General features: G+C 43.4%; 2 protein-coding genes across 2 annotated transcripts in view; both read left to right on the plus strand.

Moving 5' to 3' along the window:
* The first annotated feature begins 16,207 nt into the window (after positions 1-16,207).
* Positions 16,208-20,658, plus strand: olfml1 (olfactomedin-like 1). Its single transcript, XM_084017376.1, has 8 exons — positions 16,208-16,633; positions 17,239-17,342; positions 17,458-17,648; positions 17,740-17,843; positions 18,362-18,553; positions 19,257-19,437; positions 19,507-19,666; positions 20,261-20,658. The coding sequence occupies exons 1-8, from the start codon at positions 16,505-16,507 to the stop codon at positions 20,415-20,417; spliced, it is 1,218 nt and encodes a 405-aa protein (XP_083873502.1). The 5' UTR covers positions 16,208-16,504; the 3' UTR covers positions 20,418-20,658.
* Positions 20,659-21,874: 1,216 nt separating this feature from the next.
* Positions 21,875-24,044, plus strand: part of LOC311018412 (uncharacterized protein) — a 37,423-nt gene continuing 35,253 nt past the window's right edge. Inside the window, exons 1-5 of the mRNA XM_084017372.1 lie at positions 21,875-22,130; positions 23,179-23,266; positions 23,357-23,464; positions 23,596-23,788; positions 23,867-23,992. Coding sequence (XP_083873498.1) covers positions 21,988-22,130; positions 23,179-23,266; positions 23,357-23,464; positions 23,596-23,788; positions 23,867-23,992 — 658 coding nt within the window. The 5' untranslated portion in view covers positions 21,875-21,987. The remainder of the gene's footprint in view (positions 22,131-23,178; positions 23,267-23,356; positions 23,465-23,595; positions 23,789-23,866; positions 23,993-24,044) is intronic.

Consider the following 24,044-nt stretch of genomic DNA (forward strand, 5'->3'; position numbering starts at 1 on the left):
GAAGCCTTTGTTGTATCCGCTGGCCGTGTTTTATATTCATGGGTTGTTTTCATGAGGAAACATTTCTACCACATTTACCCCTTAAACACTTTATTTAAAGCTTCCACCAGCAAAGTGAAGCCAACGCTGAAAGTCCTTACACTGTCATCCTCCCTGCTGGCCACCAGGGGGCGACTCCTCTCTGGTTGTATAGAAGTCTATGAGAAAATGGTCCTACTTCTCTCTGCTGGCCACCAGGGGGCGACTCCTCTCTGGTTGTATAGAAGTCTATGAGAAAATGGTCCTACTTCTCTCTTGATGTATTATCTCAGTAAACATTGTAAACATGAGTTTATGGTCTCAATCTCTAGTTTCAAGTCTTCTTCAATCCAGCATGATGTTCATTTAGTACATTATGGTCCATTTAGAGTCCACCAGACCAGAAAGCAGGGGATGCTTTAGGGGGCGGGGCCATGAACTGTAATTTCATAGCTTGTTCAGATCCAGTTTATGAATGCTGAATGAAAAGAACAGCGAAAAATAGATGAGGAGAAAGAAAAACCCAGATAAACAATCCTGCCTCCTCTTCATCTTCTTCTTCTTTCTAGCTCACATAATTAAGTTAGCGGTGAGACTGTCGGGGTCAAACGCAGCCGTGTGATGAGACAGAGCAAAGCGGTTCTCAGAGTTGTGAAAGGTCAGAGGTGAGCGCTGTGCCGCTCCAGGTAACCATGACAACCAGATTACATTCCATCACTTGAGTTCAATTGGTAGAAAATCTCATAACATCCAAGGAGTGGGACGGTCAGGCCCCACACTAATATACCAGCCATCACTCAGAGTGGTGGTTCTGTCTCTGGTTCCTCCAGCTGTGGTGAACCAGCCCACCTGGGTGAATCCAGCTTGGTGAAATCCACCGAGACCCTCTGGATGATGTTTGTTCACATTCATCAGAGGAGATTCCATTCATCTACAGCTCTGAATAAAGTTCGGCCCTGGAGATTAAAACTCGATCACACCGTTTCAAAACAGATTTGACTTAAGAGGCGATCGGAGATCAGCTGCTTTTCTAACTGTTGCACAGCTCCAACTATTTAGATGTTACTGCAAACAAACAAACCGGGGCGTGTACTAACACAGCATCATTATGTGCAATAAACCTGCTCTTCCACTTAACTGATTGAAAAGGCTGCTCATGATGATGCCTGTTGATGTGTGTGTGTGTGTGTGTGTGTGTGTGTGTGTGTGTGTGTGTGTTGGGATTTAGCATCATCTAGGAGGCCCGGGCCCGGCTGGGAGCCAGCCCAGCTGCCGGGAGGAACAGGAGGCGTCTGTTCGGCCTCCACACCGGTTGATGCTGAACTCTTCTCTGAGAGCTGCTTCCACACAGAGACCCAGCTGAGGCTACATCACCGTGAGTTTCACCGTCCCGCCGCTAACAACGCTCAGTTTCATGTTTCTGCTGGCTTTTCTATTCGTTTAACACCTCTGACTTCACGACCTTAGCTGGAGGCCCCGATCTATCTGCATTTAAAACACCAACACTATGGATCAATGGTGCTACAGGTTTGATGGTGTGAACTGTCCCTTTAAGACCGTGGATATTATATTATATTATTACATAAATCAAAGCAATGAAACCCATGTGAGGTCCAATCTGCATGCTAAATGAACTGACCAGCACCCTTGTCAGCTCCTTCATAGGGAAATGTTATTTATTTGCTGATTTTCTTCAGTGTGTTTTCACGTCTGTGAGGGAAGACAGGACGGAGGGAAGACAGGAAGGAGGGGAGACGGGGGAGGAGGAGCACAGTGGAGTATTTAGAGGAGGCGATGTGAACAAACAAGAGACTCTTTGAAGGCGTCTGACAGCAGGATGTGAGATAGCGGAGAGAAAGATGTTTGAGGGGAAAAAAGATAATTTGGTTTCACCAATGGAGATGAAGTCGTCTTCTTCTAACCATCAGTCAGTCTGCAGCGTTTATCAGCATCAAACCAAACATCAGCTCTGCTTTTAAATGTCTGACGTCTCCACCGGCATGGAATCACATGATTTTATGGTCCGTTCATGGTCACTTCTCTTCTGTGCTGATATAATAGAATAATGTGTCTGAGATGATGACAATAAGATATAAGAGGTTGTTCTTTAACTTCTGCTTATCCCGTCTGTTCGTTGAGTTTGATTGTCACGTCTGAATGTTGAGCTGCTTTTGAAAGATGTGGATGTGTTAAAGAAAACATTTTATTTCTCTGTAGAGACACTTATAATCACAATCCATGCAGTTAGGACTCAATCCTGCAGAAATCTATGTTTCAGCTGCAACCTGGTTCTGAAACATGAAGCCAAGGCTGAGCTGCCATAAAGCTGCATTCTCTCTGCTGGCCACCAGGGGGCGACTCCTCTCTGGTTGTATAGAAGTCTATGAGAAAATGGTCCTCCTTCTCTCTGCTGGCCACCAGGGGGCGACTCCTCTCTGGTTGTATAGAAGTCTATGAGAAAATGGTCCTACTTCTCCCTGCTGGCCACCAGGGGGCGACTCCTCTCTGGTTGTATAGAAGTCTATGAAAAAATGGTCCTACTTCTCTCTGCTGGCCACCAGGGGGCGACTCCTCTCTGGTTGTATAGAAGTCTATGAGAAAATGGTCCTACTTCTCTCTTGATGTATTATCTCAGTAAACATTGTAAACATGAGTTTATGGTCTCAATCTCTAGTTTCAAGTCTTCTTCAATCCAGCATGATGTTCATTTAGTACATTCTGGTCCATTTAGAGTGAAAATCCTCCGTAACAACCGATTGTAGAATGATGGAAGTCTGACAGCCAATAGAAAACACATCATGTCTCGACTCAGTTTGAAGAGAGCAGCCGATCCTCTGCTGTTCCTTTAATAATTGAATGCGTCGCTGCTGACCAGGAGGATTACTGTGGCTGGCTTTCCTGTAACACTGACCTGGGAACTGTGTGTCTGGTCAATGTATTGACTGGTTTCCTCAGGAAGGAGCGACCCGATGCTCGATGAAGTCCATCTGGCAGCTGCATTGCAAGACATGTAAGAGCCGATACCTTAACGAGGAAGAGCCGGCCAATCAAATCTGCTAAATAATGTTCTGCACTTCCTAGCAGAACTCTTATGTGTACGATGGCGTATGAGGGCCACTGTAGGTAAAAAAATAAAATAAAAACGGAGCCGATTTTCGCACATTTTCGAGTTTATAAACTTTTTTTTCTCTTTAGCCGATATAAACAAGGTGCTAGGTTTGCTGTTGCTATGACAACAAGTCATAGCAACTAGCATCTTAGCCCAACCGCCCCGATCACCCATAAGATGACAATTTGGCCCCGTATAAATAAAGTTAGCTAGCATTGATGCTAGCATCAGAATAAACTCGCAAATTTGCCACTTTTTTACTCGGAGTATTGCCCCTTCTTTCTTTTTTTCCTACAGTGGCCCTAATACGTCGTCGTATAAGTGGAACTCACACAATTTGACGTAGTCTAGAAAGGCCTTTGACACACTGGGATGTAGATCTAGTTCGTTATTCAGAACCACCTTCGGTAACGGTGGAGGAAGAAGAAGACGAGCTCATGAACACGGAGCTACACCAACTTTCACATCGAGGAAACATTGCGGTGATTAACACCGAATAAGCGTAACTTTGTTTGTCCACAAGAGTCTACCGTTTACGGCTCTGATATTTCCCTCGGGTGTCGTGTGCGGTCGATCCTGAATATTTACGACGGTCATCCTGCTGGTAGCGTCCCGTCGTTGCACATTATGAGCCATTAGCTCCCGTAAATCAGAGCGTTGTTATGACCCTAAAAACCTCCGGCAGACAGCGATCCGGACAGGAAGAAGACGGTGGTTAAACACACAGTTACCTCGGCTTCCCGAGCCTCCGCTGTCAATCTCTGCTTTAAAATCCTCCACATCGCCTCTTACAGCGACGCTTTGTTCTAAAATTACACCGGCCCAGAGCTGTGTGGTTACTATGAAGATCACACTGCAGAGCTTTTAAACAGCTGAAGGCATTTGTATCTGTTCTACACAAAAACAGAGAAAACGGAAAACAAAGCGGTGAAGAGGATCTTCAAAAGCTTTAATCTGCTCCACTTCAGCGTGCTAGTTTTCATATTGAGGTGCACGACGACAAGCTGGAACTTGTTTCCTCGTTACCCAGATGAAAAGTCATGCTTTGTTAGGTCTGTCTGCAAGACCACAAGATAACTACTGTTAAAACGCTGGTTTTCTGAATGGAGTCTGGTTGATGGTGCTAGGCTACGCTAACATTGTAGCTGCTACATCAACACTCCATATAAGGTCATCTAGACATAAATACAGCAGAGACCTTGTTGTTTGGACCACAGACAGTCTCTGGTTCCTCCACATAGTCTGGTCTGGTCTCTGGACTAATGTGAGCTACTATCTAGACCTCTGGGGGACCACAGACAGTCTCTGGTTCCTCCACATAGTCTGGTCTGGTCTCTGGACTAATGTGGGCTACTATCTAGACCTCTGGGGGACCACAGACAGTCTCTGGTTCCTCCACATAGTCTGGTCTGGTCTCTGGACTAATGTGAGCTACTATCTAGACCTCTGGGGGACCACAGACAGTCTCCGGTTTAGACTCTGAGTGATGACTGGTATATTAGTCTTGGTACATACGACTTCTTGTGAGAAGCTGCACTGAACCGCCGGTCCACTGGTCTGCTGGTCTGCTGGTCTGCTGGTCTGCTTTCTTTGCATTCTTCCGTAATCGTGTTGTGAATATGCAATAATTACCTCATCATCCATAATTCAATAATTCAGTTCATAATTTTTGGCGTTTCTGGTAAAAAGCGTTGCCTCATCCGGACATTCTCGTCATCGTCTAACACACCCTGCGAATTGAAAGGTTCTATTTTATGGCCTGGAGTGAATTCATAATGTAATCTGTGAGGATTTGAATTAGATTTCCCTATTAGCCGCTGCCCGACTGAACCAAGACATCTGCTTTGAATCTCGCCAAAGTACAATAGAATTATCTGTGAGTCTGTTCGGCCCATCGTCTTCCTGTCTTTGTCTTCCTCTCGAGCTCGGCACTTCGTCATAATCTCCCCAACTCTTCCTCCTGCCGGTCTGTGTGTCTTTAGGCTATAATGCACTTTGAGTGATGGGGAATAATGAGGTTGGACTGGTGAGGATCTACATGCACACAGAACTGATCAGCAAACGACAACAGAGCAGCAACCTGCTGAGAAACGAAGCCAACACAGTGGGGACAAAGCTGCAGTTCCTCAAATGGCCACTTGTGGTTGAAACTCACGACTTTACAGCACAAATACGTGTTTACAGCCTGAAAGAAAAATCCCCGTTCATGATGTCTGTATGGAGGATGAGTTCTATATAACTCTCACGTCTAACTCAAGGTTAGGCATTGTGTTTGTTAGATCCACCGATCGCTCCTCCGCAGTCCAAATATGGTCACTTCCTTTCACTGGTTGCAAAAATCCAAGTTGGCAACGTACAAAATGCTGAACTTGAGGTTTCAAAATGGTATTAATGACTACATCTACTTCTTTTATACAGACTATGGTATTACTCAGAGGGTTATTGGTGCTGGTATCATCGTACTTTACACTTTTTTACATTTATCTTTTCTGAGTTCCTCACTAAGTTTAGCCTCTTCTCTCCCTTAACATGTCATTGTTAAGATACAACTTAATGTATCATATATATACTGTATGTATGGTAGTGTGTACACTAAGTATATTTCCTGCCACTGATGTTAAACCTCTCATCTTCTAAACAGTGTGAGGTTTCTTCCTCATCGTTGAGGTCAACATCTCTCCAACCAGCAGAGGTCCTTCCTCATCATCATCAGGGAGCGTTGAAACTGACAAGCATAATTAAGACGCCACCAATACCCTAAGATTGGTTGCCTCCGTTAACACACACACACACCACCAGAATGACTCATTGGCGTATTACATAACAATCCTCATTATGAGCATTCAGGACGAATTACAGGGAAACGCTGCTTTCTGTCTGAGAATCCCAGTGTTCCTTCCTTTCGGGGACCACTTTCATGTCTTTATGTTGTTTTATGCTCAGCTGTAAGTGCTTCCCCATGCAAATAAAATCAGAACATGCCATTATGCTTATGTTATCTTAAGAGCTTATATGCATTAACATAATCGAGAGGAGAGAGGGGGGGGGAGGAAGCTGCCAAATGTGAAATCTCTGATTCCACAGCACCGGCCTTAAGCGATATCACTTACCTGCATGTGGAGATGCAGGATTTATGTGTTGACTTCCACTGAGGACGCACCTGTGTTTCCTCCGTGGAAGTGCTTCCTGTGTTTCTCCTCAAAGGTGCATTTTGGGGGACGGGGGAGGATCCTGGTCTGGGTCACGCTGAGTAAGAGATTTAGTTTTTCTATGAAGGTCATGTATATAACGCATCATAGGCACGTGTTTGACAGAAGAATCCGAGTCCTGGTTGTAACACAGCACATTATACCTACCAGACTTTAGAATGTATAATCTCTTATGATTGGTTGGAGCAGTTCTCTGTGTCTTTAGAACTGGCTGATGTTAGTTATAAGGTGCTGTGTAACATCCAGGACTCTTCTTTCAAACACATGGTGGTATGAAGCGTTATGGATGCTGAACTTATAATACATTATGTCCTCCACTTATAATACTTTATAAACATTGTTATAAGGTGTCCTGCATGATTAGTATAAGGACTTCTATAAAGCCTTATAAATGCATTATGCATAATGTGTTATAAATGATACCGAGATCTTTAGAAGAAAAGGCTACGATATACACAGTGTCACCCAAACATATGGACCGGCGATACTCGTTCCTTCTGAGAGACGTTCTTTCATCAGAGCTGCTTTTTAAGAAAGTTGTGCAGGTCATATTTATTAAATATTGAATTCCTCCTTTTTTAAACAGTGTGAATGGAGCCAAGAGGTCTCTGTTCTACCGGAGAGTACCAAACCTCATGAAATAGAAGATGGAGGTGATAAATAGCATCTCTGATACAGTACAGAGGTGTGAGAGGGGGTTGATGTGTGAACATGAACCGAAAAGGAATCATGAATACAAGGAGGATGCATTTATCAGACCAGATTAGAGATTAGAAAGCAGCTCACCCGTGAAATAGAGTCCCATAGCTTCTAATGTAGGAGTGTTTCTTTGAAAAGACAGAATTCATCGTCGTGTATTAATGATTTTGAGTTCTGTGGTGTTAGTTTCACTCCCGTACACTAACAGAACATCTGCTCTGTGATACAGCCCCGGTGAAACCCTCAGCGGGGATCAGCGGATCCACCTGGATGCACAGCACACTTCGGCGAGCCGCGTTCCCCCGCTGATTGTATGTTCAGCTCGTCCTTGCATCCGTGAGAGCATTTGCTCATTAGCAGGGTGTGGTTTCCTGCATATCCACCGTGGAGACGGACTCCGAACGGAGCACTTTACTGGGAGTGCTGTGATCATGGCTGAAGATAGCGGACCCTTTGTGGAGCCACGCCTTCAGGCAGAGTCAGTCCAGGCCATTTATACACCGTAACCGACCAATCGGGCCAACAGACTAGCGGCTCAACATCTTGCATGGGGACCAACTTTTTAGAATCAGTACTTTGGACCCCAAAACTCAAAATACACTCATCTCTCCAGACTACAGTCAGAATTATGACCTCCGGTTCTGAAAAGTGAAACCAAGGCTGAAGTACCATAAAGCTGAATTCTCTCTGCTCCTCTCTGGTTGTATAGAAGTCTATGAGAAAATGGTCCTACTTCTCTCTGCTGGCCACCAGGGGGCGACTCCTCTCTGCTTGTATAGAAGTCTATGAGAAAATGGTCCTACTTCTCTCTGCTGACCACCAGGGGGCGACTCCTCTCTGCTTGTATAGAAGTCTATGAGAAAATGGTCCTACTTCTCTCTGCTGGCCACCAGGGGGCGACTCCTCTCTGATTGTATAGAAGTCTATGAGAAAATGGTCCTACTTCTCTGCTGGCCACCAGGGGGCGACTCCTCTCTGGTTGTATAGAAGTCTACGAGAAAATGGTCCTACTTCTCTCTGCTGGCCACCAGGGGGCGACTCCTCTCTGGTTGTATAGAAGTCTATGAGAAAATGGTCCTACTTCTCTCTGCTGGCCACCAGGGGGCGACTCCTCTCTGGTTGTATAGAAGTCTATGAGAAAATGGTCCTACTTCTCTCTGCTGGCCACCAGGGGGCGACTCCTCTCTGGTTGTATAGAAGTCTATGAGAAAATGTGTTTTTGTGTCTGAAATGAAATGTGAAATGTACAAATAAACTTGACTTCTCTTAGTTCAGTGTGCTTTTAAGAAGGTTTTATTCACAGAGCAATATGTTTGGCTTACAGAACAAAATCAGTGTAATGAATGCAAGTCGGTGTTCTGCAAGGTGAGGAAAAAAAGAAGCTTCCCATCCCCAATTAGTTGTCAGAGCTCACATTTCCCTCGGTGGAAGAAGGTGTCTTGTGTCTCACAATGTTTTTTTTTTCATTGCAGTTCGTGAAAGTGCTGAAAAGGTCGCCCAATAAAGCTCCGTGTTACGTCAACACCAGCGTCTGCAGAAGTGTTCTGACCTTACCATTACATTCCTTCACCTGTACACCTGTACACCTCTACACCTCGCTGCAGTCGCTATAGCAACTCATGTCCTTGATCACGAGCCGGGACAGACAGTGGATCTCATTGTTCTGCAGAACTACAGCGACTCGTAACATGAACCTGGCCGCCTGGTCTCGGCTCTGAACCACGGTGCTGTTTCAGCCTCTCGTCCATCACTGATCTGGGAACACTGATCTGGGAACACTGATGTGGGAACACTGATCTGGAAAGACTGATGTGGGAACACTGATCTGGAAACATTGATCTGGAAAGACTGATGTGGGAACACTGACGTAGGAACACTGATGTGGGAACACTGATCTGGGAACACTGATGTGGGAACACTGATCTGGAAACATTGATCTGGGAACACTGATCTGGAAACACTGATGTGGGAACACTGATGTGGGAACACTGATGTGGGAACACTGATGTGGGAACACTGATCTGGGAACATTGATCTGGGAACACGGATGTGGGAACACGGATGTGGGAACACTGATGTGGGAACACTGATCTGGAAACATTGATCTGGGAACACTGATGTGGGAACACTGATCTGGGAACACTGATCTGGAAACATTGATCTGGGAACACTGATCTGGAAACATTGATCTGGAAACACTGATGTGGGAACACTGACGTAGGAACACTGATGTGGGAACACTGATCTGGGAACACTGATGTGGGAACACTGATGTGGGAACACTGATCTGGGAACACTGATGTGGGAACACTGATGTGGGAACACGGATGTGGGAACACTGATCTGGGAACACTGATCTGGGAACACTGATGTGGGAACACTGATCTGGAAACACTGATGTGGGAACACTGATGTGGGAACACTGATGTGGGAACACTGATCTGGGAACATTGATCTGGGAACACTGATGTGGGAACACTGATCTGGAAACACTGATGTGGGAACACTGATGTGGGAACACTGATGTGGGAACACTGATCTGGGAACACTGATGTGGGAACACTGATGTGGGAACACTGATGTGGGAATGGCACGAGGAATACCGTGCACAATTAGCTTCAGGCAACGAAACAAATGTCAGGTTTAGACAACAAAACGTCACTGTCGCCCAGATACGGTATTTCTAAGGTTCCACTTCCTCCAGCACGACTTGTTCCCGACACACTGCGCCGTGCCGAAGGTTTCTAATATTAATAGCCATATGACATAATCCTGTCCATGCCTAATGCACGTCTGATGTCTCCTGTGCTTTTAGAGCCTGCTCTCGTGGATCCCCGGGACCGGAGGTGTTGCTTCAGGCTGACTGGCGTTTGGAGACGGAGAAACACTGAGGCATTGTAACATCGCTTACAAAAGGGACAATGGAAAGAAGAATCAACTGACAGAAAAAGACATGTTTGCAAAATAAATCGTCTCCACTCCACTGCAAGTATGGTCGGTAAATGAAAGTGTTAAAAAACATGAGTTAACGGACACAAATAGGCATGAAATATGATCTGGCAACAGTGAGCCTCTGAGTCTGTAAAGTGAAGCCAATTCAGAAGTGCCAAGAACTGGTATGCTATCTAATAGCTAGCAGGCAGGGGCGTCAGCAGTATTAGATATGTGGGGGTCCTGTTTAGGGAGGGGGTCTGGGGGTCCTACCCCAGAAAATTTGGGAATTAAGTAGATGCAATTTCCCACATTCTGGTGCCTTCTAACATGTTTTTAGAAGATGTGGCTACCATATCTAATGTCCCCTAACCCCAACCCCAACCCCAACCCTAACACTAACCCCAATTTTCACATTTTTGCTTATATCTCGGCAATAGATGGTCGTAAAGACTCGGGAGTGGGTGGCGTCTACCCTAATTTGACCCTTCTGAACACGCCAGTCTTCCAACCGAGTCTCTACGACTTACCGTTCTGGAGATACAGCCATAATAAAAAAAGGCAGTAACCCTAACCCGACCCATCCCCAACCTCATCCCTAACCAATACCAATAGTGACGTTCAAACCCAAGATGGTGATGTCACGGTTACATCCACTTCTTCTTATATACAGTCTTTGTCCAACATGGACCACTTGCAATGTCCCAGAATTCCTTGTGATTTCAGCAACACAGCATAAAGAGTTTAGAAGAATGTTGCTGTAAAGAAAACACATCTGAACAGCAGAAGACAAAAAAGCTTTGTTGATGTAGAAAAGGTTCCCAGGGGGCGGGGCCACAAGTATGCAAATATCAGGCCAGAACACAATGGTGCGATGATTAATTACTTTTGAATGTGAAGTATAGGTCACTTCATTTCAGCACCACAGACAGCTCCGCAGGCAGCAAATCCCCAACGCTGTAATGTGAGATTTTCTTTCGTTTTTATTTTTTTCACCATGAATTCAGGTTTTTAACATAGTAATGTAATGAGTAATCAAGCAAGAAAACAGTGATGTACTCTGTGGACGTGTCTGGCATAGCTGAATGTTCCCTTTGACGGCTTCTTTTTAAATTTGTGCATTCTCACTGCGTTGCCCATCATGAACTATATTTCCTTTCTGAGTGTTTTTATGATTCCGTTAAAATGCCTTGGGCACTAATTGTTCTTGATTTAAGGAGCTTTTGCATAACACTCTTCTTCTTCTTCTTCTTTTTTTTATTACCTGAAAATTCTTGAGGCAAACACACACATGAATCTGCAGTAATTTATTTTCTTGATCACATTGCCGGCAGATCAACAAGCCACACTGACGGATTCTGAACTTACATTTAGCAATAAGAGGCAACTGTACATACCCAGCAGACATGGAGCAACATTAGTATTCTTATGGAGTTGTATATGTGTGTGTCCACAGTCAAATTCACTCTTCATATATATATATATATATATATATATATATAATAAAATAATATAATAAAATAAAAAAAACAATTTCAACATAATACATATTTGAAGAAGTCTAGGTTTGTCAAGTACCCCCATTCTTCAACATTAACAAATGCAAAATAAAATAAACAGACAAATCTACTCCAATCAAGAAACAAACAACAAGCACCATTAACATCTATGAGATTTACATGACCCGTCCTCATTTCTGTACTTTTCAAAGATATATCTTTTGTACACAGCTCCAGCCCCCCCGCGACCCTGAATACAGGATAAGCAGTAGACAATGGATGGATGGATATCTTTTGTACATTTTTTAAAATTGCATTATATTCGGAACGTTCCACAGTAGAGTAGCTGCAGTGGATTGTACTTGAATTGTACTTGAATTGAACCTAATTAACGTCTATACCTGGGGTTGGCTTGGCATTCACCTTGGCTCGCTGCACCAGGGAGCATCCTGGTAATTAAACTTTTAAGACCAGAGCCACAGGAAGTCCAGTGACCTGCAGAGTGAGAGAGAGACAGATGGAGTGAACGAGTGGGGGGGGGGGCAGAGAGTAAAGGTCAGAGAGCAATTGTGAAACAACACGAGGAACAAGAGGCCACATCGGCACTCAGCAGATATTGTACATGTAGCCGTCTCTAACGGGAAAGATGACATCATTTATAGAGAGACTAAGTCCCGCCCCCTTTCCAGTGGACCACCACAGGATCTTATTTTGGAAAAAAATTACAAAAATGATCTTTTAAATTGACAAACATCTTTTATGTAACAAAATTTGGTATAAAAGTGTTTTTCTCTCGCAGTTGATTTATTCCTAAATAAGGTCCGATGGGGGTCAAAGGAAGGGGCGGGACTTAGCCCCTCTGTCAGCATGCTAAACACAAGGTATGATGGGAATGTTGATAAGGAAGGCTGATAGGAAACGTTGAAGCAATATAGTTGCCATTTTCGTAAATGTGGTTATTTGCCTGCTTGCAGAAGAGCTCGGTGAGAAGATACCACTGTCATGTACTATACAGTACTGTACGTTTATTGAAAGAAAATACTGAAATACTGGTGCATCATATGGCAATTTAGATATTCTTATAACTAGTTAAATATTGATTTGCTCAGAATATTAAATTAAATTAAATTGGGCTTTATTGGCATGAAAGTTTTGGTAACAACGTTTCCAAAGCATCAAAATACATATAATTTGTCCAAATATTAGAACATTACACAATAAACAGTAATACATATTAACATTGCATGATATAAACAGTATATATTATGTAATATACCTTATGGAATAACTATTTTGTTTAGAGTAAATGTATGTTAGTTGCTATAAACATGTGTTTCACATTTAAAAAAAGATCCTCTGCCACTTTAAATTGTTTGTTTGCAGCGTATTTGGTTAACGCTTTCGGTGTAAATGGAGAACAACCTACCGGTCTAGTTTTATCATCTGTAATTGGTCGTGAATGTGTCACTGTCACTTTTCCTGGTTTATGATTGGCCGGAGGGCGGGAGCATGCGCACAGCGGGAATTAGCGAGTTACGGCGATGTATAAACTACAGAGTAGAGAACCGTGTGGGTTAAGTGGGAGTAATTTGTCTACGCATTAGCTAGGGCGTAGTTAGCTTTCTAGTTAGCTCGCCCAGCTAGCTGTCAGCGGAAGGATGTGCCATATTTGGTCAATCACCACCCCGCCATTGGATCGCATTACGCCCGGAGCTGGACCGCCAGGACCGGAGACTTGAACCCTGCTACTGTTAGTACTGAACTTTTATTTATTTATTTTCAGCTCGATCAGAGAGAAACGGTTTCACCAGCTTTTGGCCACATCGCAGCATCGATAAAGCCTTTATCGGGTTTAACTGTGTAAATCAATATTAGCGTGTAAACGGAAGTAGCGCTAAACAGCTAACACGCTAATGTTGCTACGGTTGATCAATGGAGTTATAACGTTAGATAGCTAAACTGTTTACTTTTATTTATTTATTTCGAACTAAAAAAAAGATGAAAATGTTTATTCATTTTTTAAAATTTTGATACAGAACTGTCACTTCCTGCCACCACATTGACTCCGCCCACAAATTGCGTCATCGCTGTTTCCAACACAAAAAGGGGTCTATTAATTGTCCGTTAAAAATACTTTAAACAATTCATGTTGTGCTTTTTGACATTTGCTTTGAGGTATTTATGGTTAACCTAAAGTTGGTTAAAGGTAAAATATAATAACACAAGAAGGTTACATGGACTTTGATCTATTTCCTCTGTGTAAACACAATTTTGTTGGATTTTGTGAAAGGTCAGTAGACTGCTATGTTCTTGTTTTGCTGTAAACCTCTTATTTTGCCCCAACATTATATTAAATAATACATTTTTAGATAATTAATATTATCTATTAATAGATGATATAACACAACTGGAAGGGGTGTGAGTTTGCTTCTCTAGTGATATAAAGTCTCCTAGTCTGTCGAATGAATGTAAAACAAGGTCATGAAACCAAGTAATATAGAATATACATTTCTCCCCTTCAGTTTCGATTTTTCTTTCTCAAAGGACAAAAGAGGACAAGTGATTGTGTGATTGAGCGTGAGACGGTGGACATGTCTTTTATTTCCTTCACTTTTGTCCTCCACACAGCCGGCTGTCATTGGGCCGACCCTGTTTGCATTGACTGAGATTAAAACCTCATCATCTGCCAAAAACAAAGACAGGCAGGAAAGGTCAGGGAAGATGAGCGATTCCCAGGTATGGCGGGAAGTTGACATCGCTCGCTCAATCAGTCAAACCCACACAAAAGCATTCAATCACATACACACATTAATGCATTTTAATGGTCATACGCACGTGTACGTACGTGCACATCCACATTCACAAGCACATATGGACACAAAGAACATGTCAACGTGTGGAACCTTGGCCACTAAGCAACAGTGCATTCAGAAACAGCCATGCAGAGAGAGAGAGAAAAACATACAGGAATACATTAAATACGAGCAGGCAGGTAATCATATTACACGCACACACACACACACACACACACACACACACACACACACCGCTGCTGGGATTACTCATGTCAGTATTGAAAGTGAACCCATTCGGGATGTCTTGCTGAGACTCTATGGATATTTTATAGATCTCTTCCACAAATAGTATGAATCTTTCATGAGGTTACATCTCATTGTGTAGTTGGTGTGTGCGTGTGTGTGTGCCCACATGTGTGTGTGGTGTGCAGCTGGAAAAGATTATAAAGTGGTGGTTTGAGTAATATGATCACCTTAAATCCTTAACTTACCTTTCCACGGGTACTACACACTGAAACTAAGGGTTTTATGGTGCTCTCATAAGGAAGATCTTATTTTTCACAAAATCTCCCTGCATAATATTTTTTTTGTCCTGGATTTGTTTAAATCAGGCTCTATTTTTCAGTTATTGTGAGTGTTTTTTATCCTGATATGTGATCAAAATGTTATATCATCCCATCCCTTACCTTAATGGAAGTTTTTTTTTTAATTACATGATAATTCTTGCATTTTTATAATCAAACTCTTTCACTTGATGGTGTTTACGATTATCCAGACAATAAAAATTCTGTATTTTTTTCTTATGTTGATCGTATTCCTACTTTGGAAGGAGGTCTGCCAGTGTTTTGTAGCTGGTGGTGGAAGATTCCTTCATTAGAAAAGAATCGGCAACACTAGACTTTTGAAATCTTGCTTCCTCTTTCTGGTTCCTCAACATTACTGACTGTAGTTTTATTTAATAGGTTTGCAATATATTTATGTCTGTCTTTGAAGGCTCCAAATGACCTCAGTATGCAGTAGTGTACTTGTTGAAATGTGGCGCCATCTTGTGGTAGAGACCTTGTATTAATCAGAGGCCTGACAAAAGATAAAACAGTAAGAAACATGACGAGATGTAATATATGTAGCTTTGTTAGCATGTCGGCGTCTTATCCTCTGTTAACCTCGTCTTGTTCACACATTGCTGCTCAAAGAATAATGCTCTGTTTAATCAGCACCAGATCCAGTTCACTGTTGGAAGCTGACAACCAGATGTTGTCTGTCATAACAAAAAAAACAGACCCAGGTGGCTCTAAAACGCACCAGATGGAGATCCAAGCAGCAGCAGCCAACCAGGAATTATCCATAATGGCAGTGACAACGTTTTGGACCTGAATCACTCAGAATATCATCTGTGGACGCCAATAAGACCAGAAACTCTCAAAAATGTTCAGTTATTTACGTTATGTCTTATTGTGACTCATCACGCCCGCAGCCTCCCCCCGGTCAAAACAAGCATTACTCTGGGAGATTACGGTGATATAAGATAATAGCATGTATTTTATCGTTGTAGTCTAGAATTAGGAGCAAAGAAATGACAAGGCAGCTGTGTAATATTTGCTTTGTGAGCGGATCATGTATTGTCAAAATAAAGCCTGTAATCCTGCCAGGGGAAACACCCTCGTGTCCTGCAAGATAAGAAATTCCCCCAGTTTTAAATATTATTAGCCTTTATTGGCCTCCAGCTCTGTGAGAACTGAGGACGTGTCAGTGGACCATCTGGAGATTATTACACTAAAACACTTGAATCGAACGGCCAGGTCTCTGCTTCTTCTGCTTCTCTCTCTCACACACACTTTTTGGTTCTCTCATACCTCAAGCACACAAGAGAGGGGAGGGTGGGGGGGAGAAGGGGAGGCACTGGGAGGAGACAGTTCATGGGTGAGGTTCACTTGGATCCAAATCCACTGGAGGAACAGGACAGAAAGTTCTGGAGCTGCAACTCTCTTAACAGGACTGAAACGCTGACTGAGCACAGCAGGAAGAGGAAAAGAGAAATATTCAGCCTTTTAAAGGATCATTAAGGATTTCTTTCAACACGCAGACTTTTAACCTGTGACTGAACCCACATGGAGTGATCTTGATCTCCCCGTTTTTAGTGGGTTGCACTAAAGACTACAGGAAGTGGGTGTCATTCTACTTGACGAGGCTTTTCGCCCACACAAACGTGTTTTTAGCCGTGCCTTGTTAAGAGAGGTGCTTGTCATGTCGGTCAGAGCGGTTCCTGTCCTCCTCCTGTGTGTCTGTCTGACTGTGGGTTCAGTCCAGAGCCAGGGTTCCTCCCAGGACACCTTCATAATCCAGTACCTGGAGAGGAGACTGTCTCAGATGGAGGTACGTCAGGTGCCTGAAGCCATCAGGAGACGATAACTCAAATGTTCAGCTCTCCTATCGTAGTACAAACTGAAAATAGGTCATCGTGTGAACTGTTGCTCTGATCATCTGGCTGCCAAATGTTCCGTCATCCTCTATATTCTCTAGATTTGAGAATGTCTTCCTGTTACGGGTTGTTTGGCTGATTCAGCAGATCTCTGTGTGTGTTAGTCAGATCTGTAGTGACGTCATGAACTATGATGTACTTATTTCACAGTGATGTCAGGAGTATGAACGTAAGTACATCTATTCAAATACTGTCTGCTTAAGGACACTTTGATGGTGCTTGACTTTTTGTGTTTCAAGCTCCTGGATACTGCACAAATGTACTTTTTGCTCCTCTACAGCTCTGTAATTATGGGTACAAACGTATATGAAATATATCTTTAATAGGTTCTGGGCTACTGCAGAAAGGTGATAATACACTTATGGAAGAACGTAGTTGTGAATATTCCATTTCTGCAAATGGATTTCCCTGAATCCTTTTTTCTTTTTCTTTTGAGTAAGATTTAAGGAATAATGTCTTCTGTTTCTCTCCTGTGTTTTTGTATTAATTCTGTGTTCAGGAGCGTCTGAATCAATGTGAGCAGAAGACTGCGAGCTTCACCCAGAAGACCTACGACCTCTCCTCTGAAATCCGGGGTTACCTGTCCACGCTCAGTGTTCTCAGGTAGGCCTGTCTTTAAATAATGAAGCACACATTATTTCTTCATATGCTCAAACTGTCACTATATCCTGACAGTAGAACATGAGACTGGGACTTGGCCTCTTTATGCCTGATCTAGATCAGAGGTGAGGAGCCAGGTGGACGGTATGTCTTCACGTGTGGACCGCGTGGAGAGAGAGCTGGAGTATCTGGAAAACAAGATTCCCGCTCAGATGGACATCGAGATAGAAGAGGCTCTGCTGGAACAACAGATACAGGCTGCCGAGCTGGACCTGCAGCAAAAGAAGGCCAAGATCATCGTGGACAATGGTAGGAAGTGTGTGTGTGTGTGTGTGTGTGTGTGTGTGTACATAAGAGTAGTGTACACATGAATTCAGGCTCTTCTCTTCGACGTCCCCAGACTGCAGAACGGCACTGAGTCAAATCAAGTCTCTCAAGATTGTGAAGCAGGCAGGAGACACCTTTGGTTCCTGGTTCAAGGACCCGTCTGAGGGATCAGCTAAGGTCTGTTCAAGTCCTCTGAGTAGCTAACTAGCATTAGTAGCGTGGTAGCGCAGCTAAGCCCCGCCCCCTAAAGTAGCGTGGTAGCGCAGCTAAGCCCCGCCCCCTAAAGCATCCCCTGCTTTCTGCTCTGTTGGACTCTAAATGGACCATAATTGATGAGGCACTTCAGCGTTGGCTTCACTTTTCAGAGGTTGCTGCTGGGTGAAACCAAGTTGCTTAACGATCTTTTCCTGAACCCAACAAACTGTTTTAGTTGCCTAAATATAAGGCAATGAATTCACAAAGTGAAGTTTCAACACGATCGATGCATTTTGGCCCGTTTATTTTTATAGCACCATTGATTCACAAAGCAATTCAAAGTGCTTTCCTCGGCCAGATAAATACTTAAGTATCAAAGACATGAACATTTTACATAAGTATAGAATCAAACTACACTTTTATTGAATTAAACAGTAAAACAGCATTAGAGTGGAGGAGATAACTACACCCTTTCAATTGAAAGCTGAGTTCTCTTTCAGGTCTACATGCTGAGTGGCCTTCGTAACAACACGCTGCTGGAGTACGTTTCTCTGCACAGCTTCACCGAGAGGACCGCCACGCCGCCGGTCAGGGTGCTGACGCTGCCTTTCCACTGGCAGGGGACGGGTCAGGTGGTCTACAACGGGTTCCTCTACTACCACAAGGCAGACACCCCCAACCAGATCCTGAAGGTGTGTGAAGCAGCCGTCGAGGCATTTGTAAAACAGGAACAGTTTGTTCGTTACGTTGAAGGGTCACGTTGGCTTCGGTTACTGGGATCAGTTCCTGACTGCAATTGACTGATTTGGGAACAGCGTTGCAGTAAAACTGCAGTGCTTTTGCTTTTGGCTGAGTGACTTCAGATCGTTTATTTCCTGTCAGTGAGGTCAGTGAGGTAACAATGCCAAAGTAAACAACTTTGTTCCTGTAAGATGAGCTCACTTTTCTCAGAATACTTTCAAGTGTTTTGGAGCAGAAAGTTTACTGGGGGAAAGTATGTTTTAAAAACAGTACAACGGGTAATATAAAATCTAATTGTATAGAACAAGATGGTATCAAGAAAACTCGTTGTTTTTACAAACATTCAAAGTTAACGGAGGAATCCTGTTTGCTTTAGTGATCCTGGTCTTGTTCTTGTTCTTGTGTGAGTTTGCCTTCAGTTTGTATATGTTGAAGTCCCAGATCCACCAGGAACCCAGACCCCGTCCTGTCTGGGTTCATGACATCATCATGACATCATCCAGAGGTGCTCGTGGATTTCAGCAAGCTGGATTTACTGGATCCAGCAAGACCCACGTGGGCTGGTTCACCTCAGCTGGAGGAACCAGAATAAACTATAAATGTAAAAATGTAGTGTAATGTTGTTTAAAACCCGTGTGTTCCCGTGGCGTGAAGGTGGACCTGGTGAACGGTACGATGGTGGACAGCACACTGCTGCCGGGGGCGGGGCGTCTACCAGTCTACCACCTCAACCCCAACACCTACCTGGACCTGGCCGTGGATGAACTGGGCCTCTGGGCCATCCACGCCGACCCCGAGTACGGAGGGAACCTGGTCATCACCAAGCTGGACAAAGGTAGAGAGCACCACACCTGGTCACATGCTGTACAGGTGTAGAGACCCAACACTCTGTTTGTCGCCGCAGCCAGTTTGTCCGTGGAGTACACCTGGGACACGCCGTGTCGAAGCCGGGACGCCGAGGGGGCCTTCCTCATATGTGGGACCCTCTATGTGGTCTACAACACCCGCTACGGGGGTCGGTCCACCATTCAGTGTCTGTACGACATCCACGACACCATCCACAGGTTTGATCACACACAGACACACACAGACACACACACAACAGGGTTGTACAGGGGCTGGAAACCCTTGGAAACACTTGAATTTTAGTGTGGTGTTTTCCAGGTTTGAAAAGTGACTAAATTTGGATTTAGACTAAAGGTCTTGAAATGTGTGTTGTATGTGATGACATCTATGATAGAAAGAGAAAAGAAGATCTCCATATCTGAGGGACTGAAAACAGCATTTTCTGACATTTCTTTATGAAAAATGACTTTTGATGATGAACAGATGATGAAAATAGTTGGTGATTATATTTCTGTGGATCTGTTAGTGGAATTAGTTTTCCTTTCATTTGTGGTCCTTCTGTAAAAAGCTGTCTCCAAACATCATGTTGGTTGTTTAGAGGACAATAACATCTCATTTAATGTGATGAACAAGTGACATAATAAGTAGACTGAATACTGACCATTGGATTGGTACAAATATGGAGTTTACCACAGCTGGAAGGGGCTGGAAAAGCATGGAAATGCACCTGGAAGTGCTTGGAGAAAGTGGAGAACCTGAATAAAGCACACACAGGTTTGTATGTGATTGTGTGATTCCACATTCCCCTGCAGCGAGGAGAGTCCCGTCATGTTCTTCCCAAAGCGCTACACCAGCCACAGCAGCATCCACTACCACGCCGGAGACAAGCAGCTGTACGCCTGGGACGACGGCTACCAGACCGTCTACAAGGTGGAGATGCGCCGCAACGACCAGGCCACCGGCGATTAGAGGAGAAAACGTATCTGACATCAGTTGCTTTTATCAGCGTTCAGTTCTTTGTGAATGCTTCAACACAAACAACTGTAACCCTTCTACACATTATAGATCAAGTCCAACTAAAAGGCATTTCATACAACATGTAGGCTTCATACTCCACAATAAATAACAAGTGTTGTCACTTTAAAGCTTCCTTCCTTTCCATTTGAAGAACCAAGCGTACTATAAAATACATCTTTATGAAGTTGATTAATAGTATAGAGCAACACATGGTGTACATTGGATTAAAGTCCTGTTTTTAATGCTCTTAATTTAAAGCTTCCGTTAAGTTTGACCACACACGATATAAGAAGCCGACGGTCATCGTCACCTGTTGGTTTGTGGACTACGCTGTGGAAGCCTGGAGTTTGGGATGTCTTTAGAATCTGAAAGGTGAAGGAAGATTTAAATGAGATGTGAGGAGACGATTACCGTGTTAAACTCAGAGCAGTGATGAGGAGCGTCGTCATCGGTGATGAAGCATAAGGCACTGTAATAAGGAGCTGACACGTTCCAAAGTCTGCGTTATGTATGCGTCGACAGGAGTGATGATGTCATCATTTGTAATGGCAGATGTAGAGAGTATCCTATGTAGTCATACATTTTACTTGTTTCCTTCCTTCTATTGGTTGACTAGTCTGTGTCCAATTAATACTAATTCTTAATACTCTTACTATATAAATGATTAAAATGGCAGTTTTGTTATTGTAGTTGATATGACCACGATGTGACAGTTGTCTTTTCTTCACAGAAATATATTTAGATGAGAAACGATATCCAAATACAGATATTGCAGACATAAACTCAACATAGTGTACAAAAACCCCCGTAAGCATGGTTATGTATATATAATAAATAAATAGTTCATAAACATAACACTAATAAAAACAGACTTGGGATAAACAAGCTGCATTCAGGATGAGAAATTATAAGAATATACACATTTTGTATTACTTGTTATGTATATAAAAAAATCCAAATGTTGCAGACATTCTCAACATAGTGTACAAAAAAAGTGAGAATGGCGTGTATAAATAAATAATTTGTTAAAATAACAAGTAATAATAATAAGTAATATAAACAGACTTGGGATAAAGAAGCTGCTTTCATAAAGAGAAATGATAAGTATGAATTAGTATTATAGTATCAAGCATATTAATGAATTATATATATAACTGATATGACCAATGTGACAAAAAACGTTTTTTTTTTGTTTCTATTTTCCTTAGAAACGTATTTATATTAGTAACAGGACAGAAATACAGACACAATCTAAACATAGTGTTCCATAAAGACGCTGTTTCCTTTGTCTAAATAATAATTGTCTTAATAATAATCTGTAAATTGACAGAAATCCAGTAAACCCGCTGCTTTGTCTCTCTGTGTCACCCCGCCCCTTTTCAGTTGGCGGTGACGTAGCGAAGGGGGCGTGGCCAGTGTGACCGTTGAGTTTGACAGCAGTGTCGTAGTAGCGGGGCTGCTGCTGTGGTTTCTTCTGTTTGAAAAGCGGCGGAAGCGCGTTGAAACACCGGCGGTTTTAACGATGCGGCGGCGGAGCGGCAGCAACGCGAGCCGGAGGAGCTCCACGGTCCGACGGCGCGGCGAGAACCCGCGTTTCGACGAGTTCGGCTTCGCTGTCGGTAAACGGAAGGAGCAGAAAGTTCACCACCGGTGTCACGACTACAGGTGCGGCGGGGGGCGGAGGGGGGCTAACGTTAGCCGGAAAACTCCGTTAAAGTTAAGCTAACCGCTAGTTAGCGTTGAGTTAGCATCCCCGGGAAAAGTTAAATCAACGCTCCTTTGTTCGCTCTTTCATCGATTAACGGTTACTGACAATGTCAGTGACGTCAGCTGTTTGAAAATGTCTAACATTCTGCAACGTGTGACGTAATTAACCTAACTTAACTGGGACCAACATGGTTTACAAACATTAAACACAACGTTTTGTTCCCACTTTAATTCACCACTTTGGTGAGAAATAGATCCATTTAGAACGGATGCTCAGATTTTAGCTAATTAGCAGTAATTTAAATGTTTCTTCTTCAGAGCCGATACCAATTATCACTGATCCAGGAGACGATATTAGAAACCGATATTTGTCTGAAGTAGAAAAAACAATAATAATTAGAATAAAACTTTGTGTCAATTCCTTAAAGCATATTTTTAATTGACAGAACCTTTTCAATACAATTTTATTAAAAGTGTAATGTTACAACACAAATATGAACCGTTCTAGTAATATTAACAGTAGTAGTAATATTTACAGTACTAGTAATATGACATTTTTTTTGCGTAAACAGTGTCACCGCTCTTTGTAAATCAACCATTTTCAGTCTTTTTAATGTGTCAACTGTTTATACTCGATGCAAATCACTTTTATTAGACGCTTTTTTTATGAGCACATCAAAGTGGGGGAAAAGTGTTTTTGGGGTTGTTTCTTGTGCAGATGGTGTTTTATTTGTGTTATCAGCAACTTTAACAAACAAATAAATAAAATAAAGGTCAGAGAGTTGTGACAAAAAGAAGAGCATTTTTTAAATGAAATTATTTCAGCCAAATAAGCCGATAAGCAGAATAAATGCTGGATATAGGCTGGGATAATCGGTGGACCCTGGTCTCTCGTTAGTTATTTCAGGTGTCTGACTCTGGATTGTTAACCCTGACGTTTTGGAGCAGCTGAATGATGTCGGTAGTGAAATCCCGGTGATGAATGTCCACCATGTTGTCTCTCCAGCTTCCCCCTGCTTCCCCCCGTGAGGGTCAAAGAGCTGTGTGAGCTGCTGAGCTACTGGAACGGAGCCAGCTTCATCTGCAGGAGTCAGGTACGACCTCCTCACGACCACAAACATACACCGTTAATAATAACCCACCTCTGTGTGTAAGCCTTGTTTTTCTGCTCGCCGTGTTTTCAGATCGAGCGCTTCATCCGGATGGGCGTTCCTCCGAGTCTGCGTGGTCGAGTGTGGAAGTGTCTCCTCGCCATCGACGGTCTGAGAGAAACCAGCGACTTCAACTACCAGGTGTGGTACTCAGTGCTTCAGGCCGCCTGTGACTTGACTGTAGTTTAACTACACTCTGCTGTCTGACCAAACCTGCTCATTCATTCATAGACACGTTCTGATTCATCCATGTTTGGGGCTTCCTCCTACAGAAGTGCTTGTTAGAGGTGCGAGGCCCCCTGGTGGACCTGGGGGTCAGTGAGTACGGCATCCTGTCGGCCATCACCACCCTGAGCGAGACCCAGAACGACTTGGACCTGAACCAGCAGCCCCCTTCCGGCTCCCCGGAGCCCAAATACTCTGTAGACGACATCACGCTGTTCAGACAGATCGCCCTGGACCTACGTGAGCTCCGGCGGGGGGATGTTGGTGTTTAAACCCTGATCATTACCCCTGCTTTCATTAACAGTTCATGGTCCACAGAACGCTCCTTCCCGACCCACCGCTCTCTGATGGGGGACAGTCCAGAAGCCATCGAGGGTCAGGCCAAACTCTTCAGGGTCCTCATTGCGTACGCCAAATACTGCCCGCAGGTCGGATACAGCCAAGGTAACTTCTGTAAAAAGCTGTCTCCAAACATCATGTTGGTTGTTTAGAGGAC

Source organism: Eutrigla gurnardus (genome assembly GCF_963514095.1).
Source record: "Eutrigla gurnardus genome assembly, chromosome: 9".
Classification (NCBI taxonomy): Eukaryota; Metazoa; Chordata; class Actinopteri; order Perciformes; family Triglidae; genus Eutrigla; species Eutrigla gurnardus.